Genomic DNA, 17,398 nt, shown 5'->3' with positions numbered 1-17,398 from the left:
AAATGTATATGTTGTGGCAAGGCATCTCCTTTGCCTTGTTGGGCTCAGCATCTTCCCCCTTTGTCAGGGTGGGGTGGTTGTGGTGGAAGGACCTGGAGTAAATCAGTTTCACGAAGGAGAGGTTTTATTCTTCACTTGGGTATTCCCCCCCCCCAATATTTACAAGGTAGGCTTCAGAGTAGGCCATGGGAGTAGTACTCTTCAGCCAAACCAAAGAAAAATTCACACTAGAACAAGGGAATATCTTTTCCTGCCCCCTCTCTGGGATGTTGCCTTGTGATGCTAGTGCCAGTTCTTCCCCAAACAGGCAGTTAGCTAGCTTGCTTGCTGGGAGGAGAGACGCTTTCCACCCAGGAGAAGCCTTTTCTCCCTGCTGCGGATCGTGTCTCATCTCTTCACGTCTTTCTCACCAGAAGAAGGGTTTTTAAAGGTCACAGGCAGCCCTTAACTGGACTCAGGCATCCCTAGTTGACCTGAGGTAGCCTCTTTTCAGCTCATGGAGAAAAAAGCTTTTACCATTCTAGTACGGATTCCACCACTCTTACCGCTGTGCAGTCTGACTTTGCCACAATATCTAAAGCCTTTTAATTTTTCCCCATAGGCAACTCTTGGAAAAAGTATTTGCCAACTCACTGCTGGTGAATGGGACAGAGCAGTCAAGTCCCTCTCACAGTTAGGTGGCTTCTGGGGCAGGTGTGAAGAAATGAAGAATTTGCAAGTATTCATTTTCCCTTCTAGGAGCCAGAGATGCGGGTTGCTTCAAATTTATCTACCACCAGCTATGGGCTGAGCTTCACCCTTGAATGTCAGTTGTTGCTCCAACAACAATTTTTCACATCAGCCTTTGGTTAGCAAGTTTAGTCCTTTGACTACTAGCTCTCAAGCTTTCCTGCTCATAGGTCATTCCATCCAATTTTGATCATATTTATTGCGCTTTTCTTGACCCTCTCTCTATTTTTTTTTTATTTCTTACTTGTAGAGAAGTAACTGAACTACTGAAAACTGTATGCAATATTTCAATTTGGTCACACTAACACTGCACAAAGAGGAACAAAAGGCTACTGTTCATTCAACCAAGGCCTTCACAGTAATACAAAGATCCCAGGCAAAGTGTTAAGATTGATTAAAATCAAGGTACAACCACCATTATACATCAATTAATTGTAGACTTCAGAATGCACATAAGCCCTGATAAATCCTATCCTTCCAAATCATCTCATTTTAAACAAGAGTATAAAACATACAAAATAACTATAAAGTGTCTGATTCTGCTTCACACATTGTGTCATTATTTAAAAGTGGCCATAAAATGCAATCACTCTTATTTGATAAAGTTTTACATATACTTTGCATGTGTAAATTACTATACAAGGTCCAAGGCAATACACAGTCAGCTCAAAATCTTTATTGGTGTATTTACAGTCTGAACACAGTAGGAATATGATTTAAGATTTTGTCTCCTCACACAACTTGTAAGATATCGACTCAATTTTACATATCTCTCGTCCATACCACCATTCATAAGAAAACCTCTCAACTAACTAATACAGTGTAAAAACTTCAAAAGGAAAATTCTTTAAAGTTTGAATGCCTACCGGTCTGGCTGCACTATATCCAACAGTTCCTGTGCTTGTGAATCCAGCTGAAGGTGGAGGCTGACTACGAACTGTAACAAAGCCATTAGAGACCATTGATTTAGGACATATTTCTAAGTTGAAATTTTCTGTAATATAATTAATGCAAAACAAACAGTTATCTGTGTTACCTAAATTATCTTTTCTTTGTGTTCCAGGGCTTTTTTGAACTTTGAAGCATGAGGAAAAATCAGTCACAAAAGAGATTTTCATTGACAGATCAGGTGCAAACTGATATTATGCAATAATGGTATGTTGTAACAGAAATGGGAACAATAGGATTGCATTAGTGATGAAAAAACCTGTGTGTGTGAGATCTCTTTTTGCAGATATTGCCTATGTTATTGATATTAGGGTTAAGACTGCCTCTGTTAGAGGGAAGTTGCTGTACTGTATAACATATTATGCAGCAACTCTGGCAGCTATGTCTTCAAAAAGGATGAGTTTCAGGAACAGTATCTGATTCAAAAACATGGTCTCAAAGTCTGTCTGTAGCTGTACATTGTTCAGTGAGTTAAAGAACTTATGTACAGATTCCTGGATCTAACCTCCTCCTCTTATTGGACACAACATTTTGACAATGAGGTCAACATTTGAATGATGATTCTGATTATCAGCCTTGAATGCCGCACTTAAACTATGAAGTGCAAAATATGTTAAAAAAAAAAATTTACTTCCAGTTGACACCCACCCACCCCTACCTCTGAATTCCGGAAGGGAGAGAGGCTCACTAGTGACAGATCTACTGCCTATTAATCATGAAGGTCCCAGTTAGAATGTCAGCTGTGCTAACTTGAAGGATTCCCAATAATGGGTATGTCTAATCTCAAAACAGACAGCTCTTAATTGGTTAAATTTGCTCTAATTGGCAGATAAATTCTGCTCTCAAAGGCTATGTCTACACTAGCACTTAAGTTGTACCAACAGATGCTGCTCAGGGGTTTGGGGAAAAATAACCCTCTGAACTTCGTAAGTTACACTGACAGAAGCGCCAGTGTGGACAGCACTACGTTGCTGGGAGACATGCTACCGCCACTGTTGGGGGTGGTTTAATTATGTGGACAGGAAGCTCTCTCCCATCAGCACAGAGCGGCTACACAGGAGATCTTACAGCAGCACAGCTGCAGCGGTACAGCTATGCCGCTGTAAGCTTTCTTGTGTTGACACGGCCTTCAGGTGTGTCGACATTAGAGCTGGAAGGTATAACTTCCAGTTTGAGTAGACATGCCCATGCTAACTCTAATTAAGCTAGCAAGCTAAAGCTTGAGTGTAGCCATGACGGCACAAGCAGGGGAGGGGCTAGCTGTCCTGAGTAGGGTCCCATTCGAGACAACGGGCATGTACTCAGGGTAGTTAGCCCCTCCCACTGCGGCAATACTTATTTTCAGTGTGCTAAAATATTTTAGTGGAAATTACTACCTTGAAAGTTCATATGACATTCAGTTCTTTGTTTAAAAGAAAAAAAAACAAACTTGCTAGAGCCCTGCTTTAGTCAGATAAAATATTCTTTATTCCTAAGTCTTCTGCCTAGAACAGATACATATAAGCACCTATTTAAAAGATTTCACCTTAATCCACCCCCACACACATACACACACCCTTCTGAATTATTTTAAACAATTCTGAGATTAAATCTTGAAAGTTTTCAGTACCACGGTTTAATTTTTTCACTTAATCTTTCATAAGTGAATTTTGACTCACAACATAAAGTTGCAAGCAACCAACAAATGCAAGTAATTAAATAGAAGACAGTCTGGAAAAATATACTATAGAAGGATAAAAGTTTAGGAGTTACACAACAAATTGATGGACTTAAACAGCAAGAATGTCTTTAAGCAGTGAGGACACTAATGTCATTCATATATTAATTTAAAGATTCATTTCTACCACGCAAAAATCATTATGTTACCTTCCATTTCTCTCCTTGCTACCCCAGGACTGGGAGGAGCTCCAAGACCTTTTCAGAGAAAGAAGAGAAGCTGTATATTGCATAAGGATAAGGAGCAGACTGAAAAAAGGCAGAAACGTACAGGACATAACATACAAAAGAGCTTTCATATTTAAGGAACTTTTAAATGGCCTAACCATACTGCACTCTTACCACTTGCAGCAGCACAAGAAAGTCACACTAATTGGTAATAACTCAACAATTCAGTTAATGTTTAGAAATATTACATGGCTTCAGTTTAACATTTTTGTTAAAAGAGAATTTAAATTTCTGCTATATTCACGGCCTAAAAATTTTGTTAAGGCACAATTAAAGTTGACTGGCAGCGCCTTGCACTCTTCCAAAATATCTTAATTATATTATGCTGCTATAGTTATGTGGGAGTAATTATATCGTAATAAAGTCACTTTTACTCTGGAATAAAGTGTCCACACAGGGGGTTAATTCTGCCAGTCAATTTCTCTATGTAGATGACTAAAGTACATGTGATATTTTACCAGGTATAGGGTGTTCTTCAAAACTGTATTATTTCATTCATTTGTATGCACACCAACTGCCCTTCGCTGTATTAGGGGCAGCTATATTTTGTAGTAGATTCCCACAGTTCACACTAAAATATGAGGAGAGGTGTGGCTGTGCCCAAAGGCATGAGGAACTCTTGTTTCTCTTCTGAGTTATTTGGATTGTGAAAATAGTAGTCTGGTGGCACACAACACTGCACTACAAGACAGACCCAAGTGCAGGTGATGTTCCAGAGGTAATCCTTAGGATATGGATCAAGGGATGGTTACATCTGGGACCTGTAGAGTGATTTGTGCAGAGTAAATATTATATTATTACCACCTAGCTCGCTCTTATATAGTCCCTTTCATTAGTAGATGTCAGTGGTCAAGTGGAGGACAGGCAGAGCCAGCTAGTCTTCACTAAGACTGCGTTAAATGCAACTTTTGCCTTAGTGAAGACACACACTGATGGTTTCTCCTCTGTACCCATATGCTGTATTCCCAGAGTGTTCCATAGCATCTGGAAGGACAGATGCTACAAAAGTCTGCGAGGAGCAGGTTGGAGACTCACTGAAAGTGGGCATTGTTAACATTGTGGGTGGGACTGGTGTGTAACTTAATTCTGTATTTCCTGGTTTTCAGAGGTTTAAGTATAGGTGCACTCAGTATTCTGGAAGGGGACAGGGCACTGCTACCAACCATAATTCTGTGTTAAGGAAGTGAATTTCCCTTAGTTTTTTGAGAAAGGTGTGGTAGAGAGGAGGGCATGATTGGGGAGCAAAAGAAGGTTTCTGGGAACACCTGAGTGCCATGCAGCTACCAATTCTGTTCTTCCCCTATCCCCTCCTCGCCTTCAGCAAGGGAGCAAGGAAGGCAGTAACTGATGGGCTGTGAACACATCTACCATTTGGAGGCAGAAAGGAGAAGTGGAGGAAAGCCCCAGACTCCATACTCAACTTCAGGGGCTAGTGCAGGAGGAAGGGACTCTGCACTCTGCAGAGGTGTGAACTGACTTGTTCATTTACTTGTGTTCTCCTCCCCCTTCTCCCAAGGTTTACCTCCACTCCTAGTGTGGAATACAAGTTTTCAAAACAATCTCACTGTGCATGTGAGTTTTAGAGCAATCTGAATTAAAATCAGGTCCCTGTGGGAGGTTGAATTTGAGAAATCTTTGGACTAAATAACTCCAAATGTACAGCAAGTGCACCCCTGACTCTGTGGTGGCATACCAATAGACACATGGATTTTAAAACACTGAAAATTAAAAGATCATAATGTGGGGAACCATATACTGGGAACCGCTGGATCAGACGACTCCAACTCCACCACTAATGCTACCCTTGATGTTAATAATTAAGATTACACCAGGATTTCTATTTTAACAGTGGTGAAAAAGCTCTTAAAAAAAAAATCGGTCTTTTGGGTTAAAGTATCACTTTTCACTTTTATTGTAGTTTGTGCACCTCTTGATTTTTTTTTATAGCAGTGTGGAGGAAAATACCATTTGACATTTGTTTTGACTGTCTTAAAAAGAGCCTTATGACTGAAATTCTTCTAGTCTCTCACATTTCCTTCACAGCCCTGTTTCCAAGGAACACCACCACTTTAATTATTACTGATAGAATGTTGAAATTTGTGGGTTTATTTTTCACAACAAACATAAATTACCGTTTTGATTAAGGACAGTATCCTGGTGCCACATTAGTCAATGTCCACTTTCCACTAGTCCTTAAGAAGAGGGTTTTTGGGGTTTCTTTAAGCTTGTTTAAGTTTGTTTCCTAACATTTTAAAAACATATTTTGTCTAGTGTCAGAATTACTCTCCCCATCTTTCTCTCTTCCAGTTACCAGACTGGCTGCCCCCAAAATTCCTTCATTATATATTTGCCCCCAGTGTGAGCCTATTAGCATAGCAGCAGTCCCAACACTTTGGAAATAGCATTGAGAGCGCTAGTATCCTAGCACAGCAACAGCGGATACAGCCAAATTATGGAAGTGCCAGTCCCTACTCTATAGTTAAGGCTGAGTTAAGTTTTCTCTTAAAAGTGTAGCCACTTGGTTATATATGAAGAATTCAGTATATCCTCTCCAAATTACAGCACTTACTCTTGAGTACTGAATGAATTTTCTGAGACTTAAAGTAAATCTGTTAATTAGTTTGAGTGAAAATTTAAAAAAAAGTGTTCCTTTCAGAAATTCAGCACCCTATGTCAAAGTTTTTTGGTTATTTTTTAATGGTCTTTTTTGCCATTTTTCTTCATTACTGAAAATTTCTTCAGTAAAGGATGCAGAATTTTGTTTTTTGTTTTAAACAAAATTCCACAAAGAATTACCTATTTTCAAAATGATTGCCATATCCTAATGCATCCAGACAACCTTAACTCTGCCCCATAGACACACCAGAAGGGGAAAAAGTTAAAAAATGGAATGGGTCTTTGAAATCTATTTAACCTAATCTAGGAGTACAAACATTATGCACTGATCTTAACTGTCTGGTTATTTCATGACATCATCACAGGGTGGAGTAAAGGTTGTGTGGATATATAAAACTGTGCTTCTCCATACCTTAATGTGTTTGTATTTCTTTTAAGATAAACCTTAACTCTGAATTTCCTGGTTTTATAATATTTGTTTTTGGGATAATGGCAATGTCCCTGTAATGTATTCACTGTACATTACTGGTACATACCCTCAAACTTAACTCCATCTTAACAATAGTTTTTCAACTGACAAAGACAACTTTTAGCCCTTTATACTGTTAAACAGAAATATTCTCTGTATAGAACTTGGTATTGCTAATGGAAAAAAATATTATACAATGGTGACAAGTCACAATCATTAACTTTCTTCATATTCTGTAAGATATTACTTGATGTGTTTCTAAATCATAAATATGTAAGGCACTACAAAATATGCTAACGGAACCCTGAACTCCAAAGATTTGAAAGCTAATTTTATTTATTAAATTATTATTATAAGGTACTCAATGACAATCATAGCTTGAACCACCAGGCAAAAGCATTATTCATTTGCAAATATCTAAAAGCTGAAGACCAAAAAAACCCCTTGAGTTCTAGCCTACTCCTAATAAAGATGCGAGACATAATTACACTGTGGGAAAGTTTAGAGTCCCATTGGGAGTCTTCAAAGCATACAGGGGCACAAGGAGGAGTGCCACAGACCTGAAGAGGTAAAGTGCCTGAGATAAAAGGTTAAAAAACCAACATTATTATGGGCAAAACTATCACATAAGGTGTCTATGTTTAAAATTATGTTAAGGATTCAACTTACATGCATACCAGTACCTCAATTTATAATTAGAGAGGACATGAAAGCGATCCTTAACTCGTGTCAGTGTATGTGTTGCATGGATCTATGAACGATATTTATTGTATACCATGTGCTGCAATATTTTTTACAGTATGTAGTACCACCTACACCATGCATTATAAATATAGATCAGATCCAAACAACTCACACTCTAAATAAGATGAAAGAAACAACATGAGACACAGGACAACAGTTCAAGGAGAGGTGTCACAGGATTGGACCATGATGGAAGAAAGGAGGAATTGCTTGAAGAACGGGCTTTATGAAGGATTGGAAGGAAGATACAGAGGATGTCTATTCCAAGTGTATGGAGCAGCAAGGCAGAAGGCATGAAGCTGTGTGTGGGAAGTAGAGAAGGGACGAGTAAGGTAGAAAGAATGGGATGAATGTATGGCCAGGATGAGAAATGAAAGACGGCATGACAATTTTATTTACTAGTTACATATGAATAAAATAATTTGCAATGCTCATTGAGTGACACTAGTTTTTTCACAGTTTAAGCTGGAGCTAGGATAGACAGGATTCTGTCATTGTACAGAAAAATACTTGGCAATGACAATATGATACAAGCGAACCATATAATAATATGCAGAAAGTGCAACATGTATTAGCTGCTTTCTAAAATTGTAATTATTTTAAACTAAAACCAGAATGGTTCATCTTAAACTACAGATTACCAAATGAGAGCAAAACTGGATTTTGACAGCTTGATTGATGCACCATAAACACTCTTTCTTATACCTATCTAAACTTGAGAAATTGAGTGAAAGGATTTATGTTCTACAATGTTCTACCTTAAAATATACATTTAGAGATAAATGTGAATAATAGATCTGTAAACACACACACACACAAAAGTTGTGTGTGCATATATAAATTATAGCCATGTGATGAATTGCACAGCCAATGCAATTTTAATATGCCTTTAGCCACCTCCCACCTGTTCAATAATCCATTCCCCCATTATTTATTCTAACATTCCAAATCCAGGAAAAGTTTCAAACAGCTGCCATTTAAAAAAAATAAAATAAAAAAAATCAAAATTGCCACAGAAATGTTTCCTCATCCTCCCCCCTCAAATGTATTTAAGTGCTACGTATATCTATGGCTCAATACAATAAAAATACGAGTTGTTAACTTATGTACTGTGTACAACATTTATCCTGTTTTGTAAGACTCACCAAAAGTCTGTAGTTTTACTTTTCTGGAACATGTGCTTTCTTGCAAGCAGATACATGTTAACTTTAACTCTCACTCAAGAATCTCTTGTGGAAGTGACAGGGGAAATTTGAAAACGAGTATGACACACAGTATGTTCACACATATATGAATATCCAGAATTATCTTCCAATTCAGCTATTTTATACCTGAAGTTCTGAAATCAAATTTATTTAGGAATATTTATGTATACATAGCCATCTTCATAAGAACATAAGAATGGTCATAATATGTCAGACCAATAGTCCATCTAGCCCAGTATCCTGTCTTCCAACAGTGGCCAGTATCAGATGCTTCAGAGGGAATGAACAGAACAATTATCAGGTGATCCATCCCTGTCATCCAATCCCAACTTCCGGTAGTCAGAGGGTAGCGACACGCAGAGCACGGGGTTGCGTCCCTGACCATCCTGCCTATTAGCCCTGATGGATCTATTCCCCTGTGAACGCGTCTAATTCTTTTCTGAAACCAGTTATATTTTTGGCCCTCACAACATCCCCTGGCAATGAGTTCCAAAGGGTTGAATGTGTCTTGTGTGAAGAAGTATTTTCTTTTGTTTGTTTTAAACCTGCTGCCAATTCATTTCATTGGGTGACCCCTGGTTCTTGTGTTATGTGAAGGGGTAAATAACACTTCCTTATTCGCTTTCTCCACACCATGATTTTATAGATCTCTTTTCATATCCCCCCTTTGTCGTCTCTTTTCTAAGTTCAACTGTTCCAGTCTTTTTAATCTCTCCTCATATGGAAGCTCATATGGATGCGCTTCTCTGTACCTTTTCCAACTCTAATATATCTTTTTTCAGATGGGGTGACCAAAATTACACACAGTATTCAAAGTTGTGGGTGTACCATAGATTTATGTAGTGGAATTTTGATATTTGCAGTCTTATCTCCTTCCTAATGATTCCCAACATTCTGTTCGCTTTTTTGACTGCTGCTGCACATTGAGCGGATGTTTTCAGAGTACTATCCAAAACGACTCCAAGATCTCTTTCTTTAGTGGTAACAGCTAATTTAGACCTCATCATTTTATATGTATAGTTGGGATTATGTTTTTCAATGTGCATTACTTTGTATTTATCTATACTGAATTCCATCTACCATTTTGTTGGCCCAGTCACCCTGGTTATAGTGAGCTTCCTTTGTAATTTTTCACAGTCTGCTTTGAACCTAACTATCTTGAGTAATTTTGTACCATCTGGAAACTTTGCTACCTCACCGTTTACCTGTTTTTCAGGATCATTTATAAATATATTGAACAGCACTTGTCCCAATACAGAGTCTTGGGGGACCACGCTATTTACCTCTCTGCACTGTGAAAGTTGACTATTTATTCCTACCCTTTGTTTCCTATCTTTTAACCAGTTACAGATCCATGAGAGGACCTTCCTTTTTATCCCAGGATTGCTTACTTTGCTTAAGAGCCTTAGATGAGGGACCTTGTCAAAGGCTTTACGAAAGTTCAAGTATACTAAATCCACTGGATCGTCCTTATCCACACGCTTTTTGACACCCTCAAAGAATTTTAATAGATTGGTGAGGCACGATTTCCATTTACAAAAGCCATGTTGACTTTTCCCCAACATATCGTGTTCATTTAGGTGTCTGATATTTCTGTTCTTTACCAAAGTTTCCACCAATTTACTTGGTACTGAAGTTAGGCTTACTGGCATGTAACTGCCAGGATTATACCTCTGGAGCCTTTTTTAAAAATTGGCATTACATAAGCTATCCTCCAGTCATCTGGTACAGGGGCTGATTTAAACAATAGGTTACATACCACAGTTAGTAGCTTTGCAATTTCATATTTTAGTTCCTTCAGAGCTCTTGGGTGAATACCATCTGGTCCTGGTGACTTATTACTGTTTAATTTATCCATTTGTACCAAAACCTCCTCTATTGACATCTCAATCTGGGACAGTTCCCTTTTTGTTACCAAAAAAGAATGGCTCAGGTGTGGGAATCTCCCTCACATCCTCTGCAGTGAAGACTAATGCAAAGAATTAATTTAGCTTCTCTGCAACAGCTTTGCTACCTTAAGTGCTCCTTTATCACCTTGATCATCCAGTGGCCTCACCGATTGCTTGGCAGGCCTGCATCTGATCTACTTAAAAATATTTTGCTGTTAGTTTGTGTGTCTTTTGCTAGTTGCTCTTCAAATTCTTTTTTGGCCTGCCTAATTATATTTTTACACTTGACTTGCAAGAGTTTATACTCCTTTCTATTTTCCTCAGTAAGATGTGACTTCCAAATTTTAAAAGATTTCTCTCACTCCTCTCTGCCTCTTTCAGTCAGTTATTTAGCTATGGTGCCTTTTTTTGGTCCTCGTACTTTCCCCTCCCCCCCCCCCTTTCTCATTTGGGGTATACATTTAGTTTGAGCCTCTATAATGTTTTTTTTTTAAGTTTTCATGCAATTTGCATGCATTTCACTCTTGTAACTGTTTCTTTTAATTTCCATTTAACTTTGTTTTTTACAGTAATTTTTTTCAAATAATATAAAAGTAAATAATTTTCTCTACTGGTTTTTCTACCTTAAACCACAAAAAGAAGGTATTGTGGATGAACTAGTCTTAATCTGTGAAATGTTACTACCTGCCTGCATGACTATCAGTTGACCACAATCCTCCTTTTTACAACGTTCCTCATGGAGAAAAAAAAAGCTAGTCTGAAGTTAAGACAGCTTTTATTTTTTTAAAAGTGTGTTGTGCATATTGACTAAGTTTAAATTATGAAGATCAGGACCAGTTTTAACTGACAGGACTATGGCATGTCAATAACTGTTGAAAAATATTGTCATGCTCCTCATTTACTCATCAAGTAGTAGTAGCTGCTGTCCAGAACTTACTGCCCACTAAGATTAAACTGTAATTCTAGAGAGAGGATAGAGTTTACGGGCTCTCAGAAAAAAAGATATATTGCTTTTTAAAGGAATTTTTTTTTGAAGTAACTGAATATATGCCACAACACATCATCAACTTCTGCCTTTGGGAAGCATCAGATTAAATATTCTCAGGATAAATATACTGTTATATTAATAGCCATAGAAGTTGTGCTATTTATTAGTCATGTTTGAAAACCAAATTAAATTATTACCTCCAAATTCTTTTCTAGCAGGTGCAGGACTCCTACCCCCTTATAGTATAAGAAATGTACGCAGCATTAAAGAAAAAGCATCAGTATAAAAAAAGGGGAGAAAAAAGAATGAGAAAGTTACAAGCATCAAGAGTCACTTTGGTTAGTTGTTACATGGCTCATATATGGTCTCTCAACATCCAGTTTCTCTTAATGCTCTACTGCTTACACTTCCAATTTATCTAAATATACTTTTCCCTAAAGTGATTAGCTTTACCATATTAAACATACATATGCAATCTGTACTTACTCAAAAGTTAACAGGAATATCATTAACATCTGAATTAAATTAGTAAAATCAAAAGATTAAGAACTAGTTCTTAAGAAACATTAAAATGCCGTAGATAATGAAAATGTTAAATACAAACATCCATAGGAAGCCGATATTCCTAACTCAAAAAAATTAGCACAATTGTGTATTAAAAAGTAATCATAAAAAGCAGCTGTGATATGTAAAATCTAGTCAAAAAATTCAATTTTTAAAATTAGTTAAATGGATCGAATACATTTTGTAAAGAAAAAGTCAGTAAGTCACCTGGCCAAAATGAATAAATAAATAAATAAAATCAAACAGACTTAAATAAAACTGTACATCAAAAGATCGTCCATTGTGTGGTATACATCACTACATTACCTGATGGTGGGGGTGGTCTCTGTGGTGGAGCAGGCCGTGTAGGTGGAGCCACTGGGCGAGGGGGAGGAAGACGTTTAGGCTCTAAGCTCTGAGTAGACTCTTTCTGTTGTGTAATTGGTTGAAAATCAACTGGAGAACCTGATCAAGAAAATCAGCATATATTTAATGACCTTGTTAAAAAAAAATATCAAGTGAAGTGCTAAAGATTTTCTATTGAAAAGTTTTTTGTAAAGGTTTCTGTCAATACCACCAACTGTGGATATACACACTGTGGTCGTGTTGCATTGTCATGTGGCATTGAAGTTTCCAGGGAGCAAGAATAAGAGGAATGGACTTTGATGAGAGTGTGAATTAATTCACATGTTGATTAGGAATGATATCTGCCAAAAAGTTTGATCATTAAGTATTTTCTGGGTACCTTAAAGATTCTTATAAACCACATTTCATCAAATACATTTCCATTCTATTTCAACCCAGGCTTTATTTATTTGCTTATTTCCTTTCAGAAAGGGAAATTTGGAGGGTGTTCTGTCAGATAAGCATGATCACTGCAAAACTACTTCCCATTACAGTGACACAAAGAAACAGTTTAAAAATGAATTGGTGTGGCAATGATTTTTAAAGTGCCAAAATATCATTACAGTTCCCTATTCCCATTCTTATCACTAAGACAAAGCTGTTTAAACTGAAAATCATATACACAAAGCTCTTTCTCCTACAAGCTGAAGTTAGTCATGCAACAATCTTGCCTTATACTGGTATAAATCCACTTTTCACTAAATTGAGGTGTATCTAATCCAGGGGTTCTCAACATATTTTTTGGCGGCCTCAGAGTGCTGCCACCAATTCTTGCTGGTGGCTGCTCTGAGAATTTTTCCTAAAGTAACTTAATTAACTTTAGGAAAAAAAAAAAAATACACACATATACATGTCCCAAATCATCGTAATTTATTTATATAGGGTTTTTTTTGCAGATTCAGTAATAAAAATAATGTACAGTTGTCTCTATGCTTTACTGGACCTAAACAGAATAGAAACAAAAATAAGGTGCTCTGCATGTTTTGATTATTATTATTATTATTTTAATTTTAAGATTCCTAGTTAGTAAGTCCGCTATTGTGAAAAGTGGTATTTGTATATTTGTTAATATCACTTTTCACAGCAGACTTAGTCAGCTCTGGCATGCTGGGGGACAAATTAAGTCCCAGATGATGAGGTGGGTAAGGAGGGAGGGGGGGGCCAGAGGAGACAGCGGGCGTTGAGGTGATGGCAGGGGGTGAGTCCAGGGATGGAACCTAAAACCCTGCGGCTGGGGGACCGAGCCTACAGCCCACCATCCCAGGGCAGATGCCTGAAGCCTGAGCCCCACTGCACTCAGGAAGGTGGGGAACTCACACTGGTTGCCTGTTCCTACAGTGTCTGTGGCTCTGGAAGAGGGTAGGGACCAACCCCTGCAGGCAGCCCTGGGGGAGGAGCTGCTGCTTTGCTGTCCCTCAATGACAGCTAGGAGGCTGTGGCTGCATTTGAGAAACACTTATCTTACAAGTGTGGTTAAAATAAATGAGGAATATATTGATACACCATGTCACAGGGTTATTCACTGGAGGTATAAAACAGATTACTTCACTTATTCTAGTTACCTACAATTTGACCTTGAATAATATGTAACCCTGATAAAACACCTATTAACTAGTTTAATATTTTCTGTATTCTTCAAGGTCAAATTGTAGGTAACTAGGATGAGATGTAGTTGTCTGACTTATGTAATATAATACATACATTTTGAGGATATAGGTGGTCCAGGAGTTCTTGTAGGTGCTCGACTTGGTCTCACTGGAAGGGTGGGTAGTGGTCCATCTGACAATGTGGGTGACTGGCAGGGACTGGAACGAGGTGAAGAGCCTGGTGAGGTTCGAAGACTAGAACTTGTACCTGGCTGTAGATGTTGAGGAAAAATTTCTTCCACTTCAGTACTATAGTCATCAATATCACCTACAAAAACAGAAAAAAGTTTATAAAGTAAAAGGGATCTACAAATGTTTGTCCCATCCACACTGTCTCCAGGCATGGAAGTTATTTATTGTGATGTCTACTTTTCACAATGAAATCATAAAAATCCTACGTTTCAAGAGCAGCTGGAAATACTCAAACTCTGCGCATATTGAAAATGCCAAGTACAAAAGGAAAATCACACTATCTAAAATCTTGATTGTATACAAAGCCTATCCTTTCAGATGGCCACCAGAGAAGACCAGGTTCTGCTCATAAAACGCAAATAATTAAATTTCTATTGAAGAAATCTTTAAGTATGTACTTAAAGGACCTAGAAGCTAATTGTGAAACATCTATCTAACTGGGGAATAAGTAATTCTATAACCCAAAGGTTACTAAAAATAGGAGCCCATGTCCCAAAACAAATGAATAATTCCCACTCAGAAAAATATATCAAATCAGCTGGGAATGAGAAAAAGCCGAGCTGGGAATGAGAAAAGCTTGCTGAATTCTGGGAAATATTTTCACCAGATATATTAGTCATACGTCAAAGATAAGGGGAAAAAATTATATAGCTATGATTTTTTTGTTCTGAAGGTATTGCTAGATAACATAGGTCCCTTCACTCCTTCCATCATTTATGATAGACTTTAGAGTGCCTTCATGTCCCTGTGGGATATTGCAACAGGTGTCTGAGGTCTTAAACTTTTTTTTTTCTTTTTGAAGTGTATGAATCTTTTCAATAGTATGTTCTGCATAGAACTTTACAGTAATTAGGACACTTAAATAGTGTAAAACACAGCTGTCTACTTACACAACAGTGCTTCATGCAGAGAATTCATACCAGTACTCAGAGATCTGCACTTGTTCTTCATTAATTTCAAGGTGGAATTTAAGATGGTATTTTTAATCTATAAAGCTGTAAATAGTTTGGGCACAGTACCATGTGTTATACTGCAGCAACTGCAATCTGCCAAGGTGCATAAATCAACAGTTAACTAGTTTTAAACGAGGAAACACCAGACAGAGCATTCTCAGTTAGAAGTCCTTAACCCCATTTCCTCCTTGGATTGTCAAGACCTGGATTTTTTTTTAATCTTTATAACTTGCTTTAAGGATCATCTATTCTTTAAGATGTTTCATAGAAGGGTGAGTGAGGGATTCTGAGGTAGTTGTGGGGCATTATTATTTATGGTGTTTTTCCTGTTAAAGGGACCATGTGATGTTAAATGAAGTGTAATTTGGTATGACTCGGAAAGTAAAATCTTCTGTATTGAGGACTGGTAAATCTTTAACCTGAGCATTTTCTTTCTGCTATCAGAATTGTGGAAGGTGCTGCTACAGACGGACTATTCCCCTCCTATTTCCAGAGGCAGTTCTGTGCTGCCACACACCCTTCCCCGTGAAGTCACCACAGATTTTGTGGAGTGTGCCTTGATTCCATCTGGAACAAGAGCACTGGATCCATCTGGCTAGGGATAGTTTGGATACTCTGAGTCCTTAGCACTTTGGATGAAAACAGATGAACAAGGAGCCCTATTCTTGTCAATTCTGTGTACCTGAAAGACATCTTTAGTGCTCTTCAAACAGCCAAAGTGTGCCACAGATCTTCTGTGGGGATCTTTGGCTTTGGACGTAATGATGGGATGATGATCTCCCGTGAGGCAGGTTGTATTAATGTAGATGGAATAAATGGATCCAAAGGTGTCAACGGTGTTTACATAATCTAATCGCGGTCCACCATTAAACAGTTTTAAACAAAATTCATCCTTTTAACATTTTATCAAAGCTATAGGAAAGGAGGAAAACCAGTTAAAACATTTAACTGAACTGGAACCAGTATGTGATTTTGCATGGGTTCCAGTGAATGGTTGCATACTTTCAAAAGACATTTACATGCCAGATATGCTAGAGATTCATATGTCCTTTCATGCTTCAACCACCATTCGAGGACATGCATCCATGCTGATGACGGGTTCTGCTTGATAACTATCCAAAGCAGAGCAGACCGACGCATGTTCATTTTCATCATCTGAGTCAGATGCCACCAGCAGAAGGTTGTTTTTCTTGTTTGGTGGTTCAGGTTCTGTAGTTTCTGCATCTGAGTGTTGCTTTTTCAAGACTTCTGAAAGCATGCTCCACACCTCATCCCTCTCAGATTTTGGACAGCACTTCAGATTCTTAAACCTTGGGTTGAGTGCTGTAGCTCTTTTAACTAACGCATTATTTTAAGCATCATCAGCATGGAAGAATGTCCTCTGGTACGGTGGCTGAAGCATGAAGGGATATATGAATGTTTAGCATATCTGACACGTAAATACTTTGCAACTCCAACTACAAAAGTGCCATCTGAACGCCTGTTCTCACTTTCAAGTGACAATGTAAATAAGCAGGCAGCAGTATCTCCCGTAAATGTAAACAAACTTGTTTGTCTTAGCAATTGGCTGAACAAGAAGTAGGACTGAGTGGCCTTGTAGACCCTAAAGTTTTACATTGTTTTGTTTTTGAGTGCAGTTATGTAACAAAAAAAAAAAATCTAGATTTCTAAGTTATACTTTCACGATAAAGAGATCGCACTACAGTACTTGTATGAGGTGAATTGGAAAATACTATTTCTTTTATCATTTTTACAGTGCAAATATTTGTAATAAAAATAATATAAAGTGAACACTGTACACTTTGTATTCTGTGTTGTAATAGAAATTAATATATTTGAAAATGTAGAAAAACATCCAAAAATATTTAATAAATGTCAGTTGGTATTCTACTGTTTAAGAATGCAATTTTAATAGTGATTAATTTTTAATTGCAATTAATTTGAGTTAATCACATCAGTTAACTGCGATTAATCGATAACCCTAACTAAAACCATTTGAAAACCTCAGCTTTTATTCCCAGTGCCTCCTATGCCTCTGAACGATACCCAGGAAATCTAGAAAAAAAATGGTGGCAAATTTATCAAAGCCACCAGCACAGATACAGCGCAAACTGAAACCAAAACTAA

General features: G+C 37.7%; 1 protein-coding gene across 8 annotated transcripts in view; it reads right to left on the bottom strand.

Annotated features, from left to right (window-relative positions):
- The window catches only part of SYNJ1 (synaptojanin 1), a 107,655-nt gene that overhangs the window by 22,326 nt on the left and 67,931 nt on the right, over positions 1-17,398 (bottom strand). For 5 of the 8 annotated variants that reach the window (XM_075133093.1, XM_075133099.1, XM_075133111.1 and 2 more), the window contains exons 24-29: positions 14,182-14,394; positions 12,403-12,540; positions 11,730-11,768; positions 3,544-3,591; positions 1,766-1,804; positions 1,596-1,666 (exon numbers count right to left, since the gene is read on the bottom strand). In XM_075133093.1, coding sequence (XP_074989194.1) covers positions 1,596-1,666; positions 1,766-1,804; positions 3,544-3,591; positions 11,730-11,768; positions 12,403-12,540; positions 14,182-14,394 — 548 coding nt within the window. The remainder of the gene's footprint in view (positions 1-1,595; positions 1,667-1,765; positions 1,805-3,543; positions 3,592-11,729; positions 11,769-12,402; positions 12,541-14,181; positions 14,395-17,398) is intronic. The other 3 variants (XM_075133101.1, XM_075133105.1, XM_075133109.1) reach the window with 3 other exon arrangements.

Source organism: Caretta caretta, chromosome 1 (genome assembly GCF_965140235.1).
Source record: "Caretta caretta isolate rCarCar2 chromosome 1, rCarCar1.hap1, whole genome shotgun sequence".
NCBI classification, from domain to species: Eukaryota; Metazoa; Chordata; order Testudines; family Cheloniidae; genus Caretta; species Caretta caretta.
The sequence above is the reverse complement of the archived record's forward strand: the minus strand, read 5'-3'. Positions and strand labels throughout refer to the sequence as shown.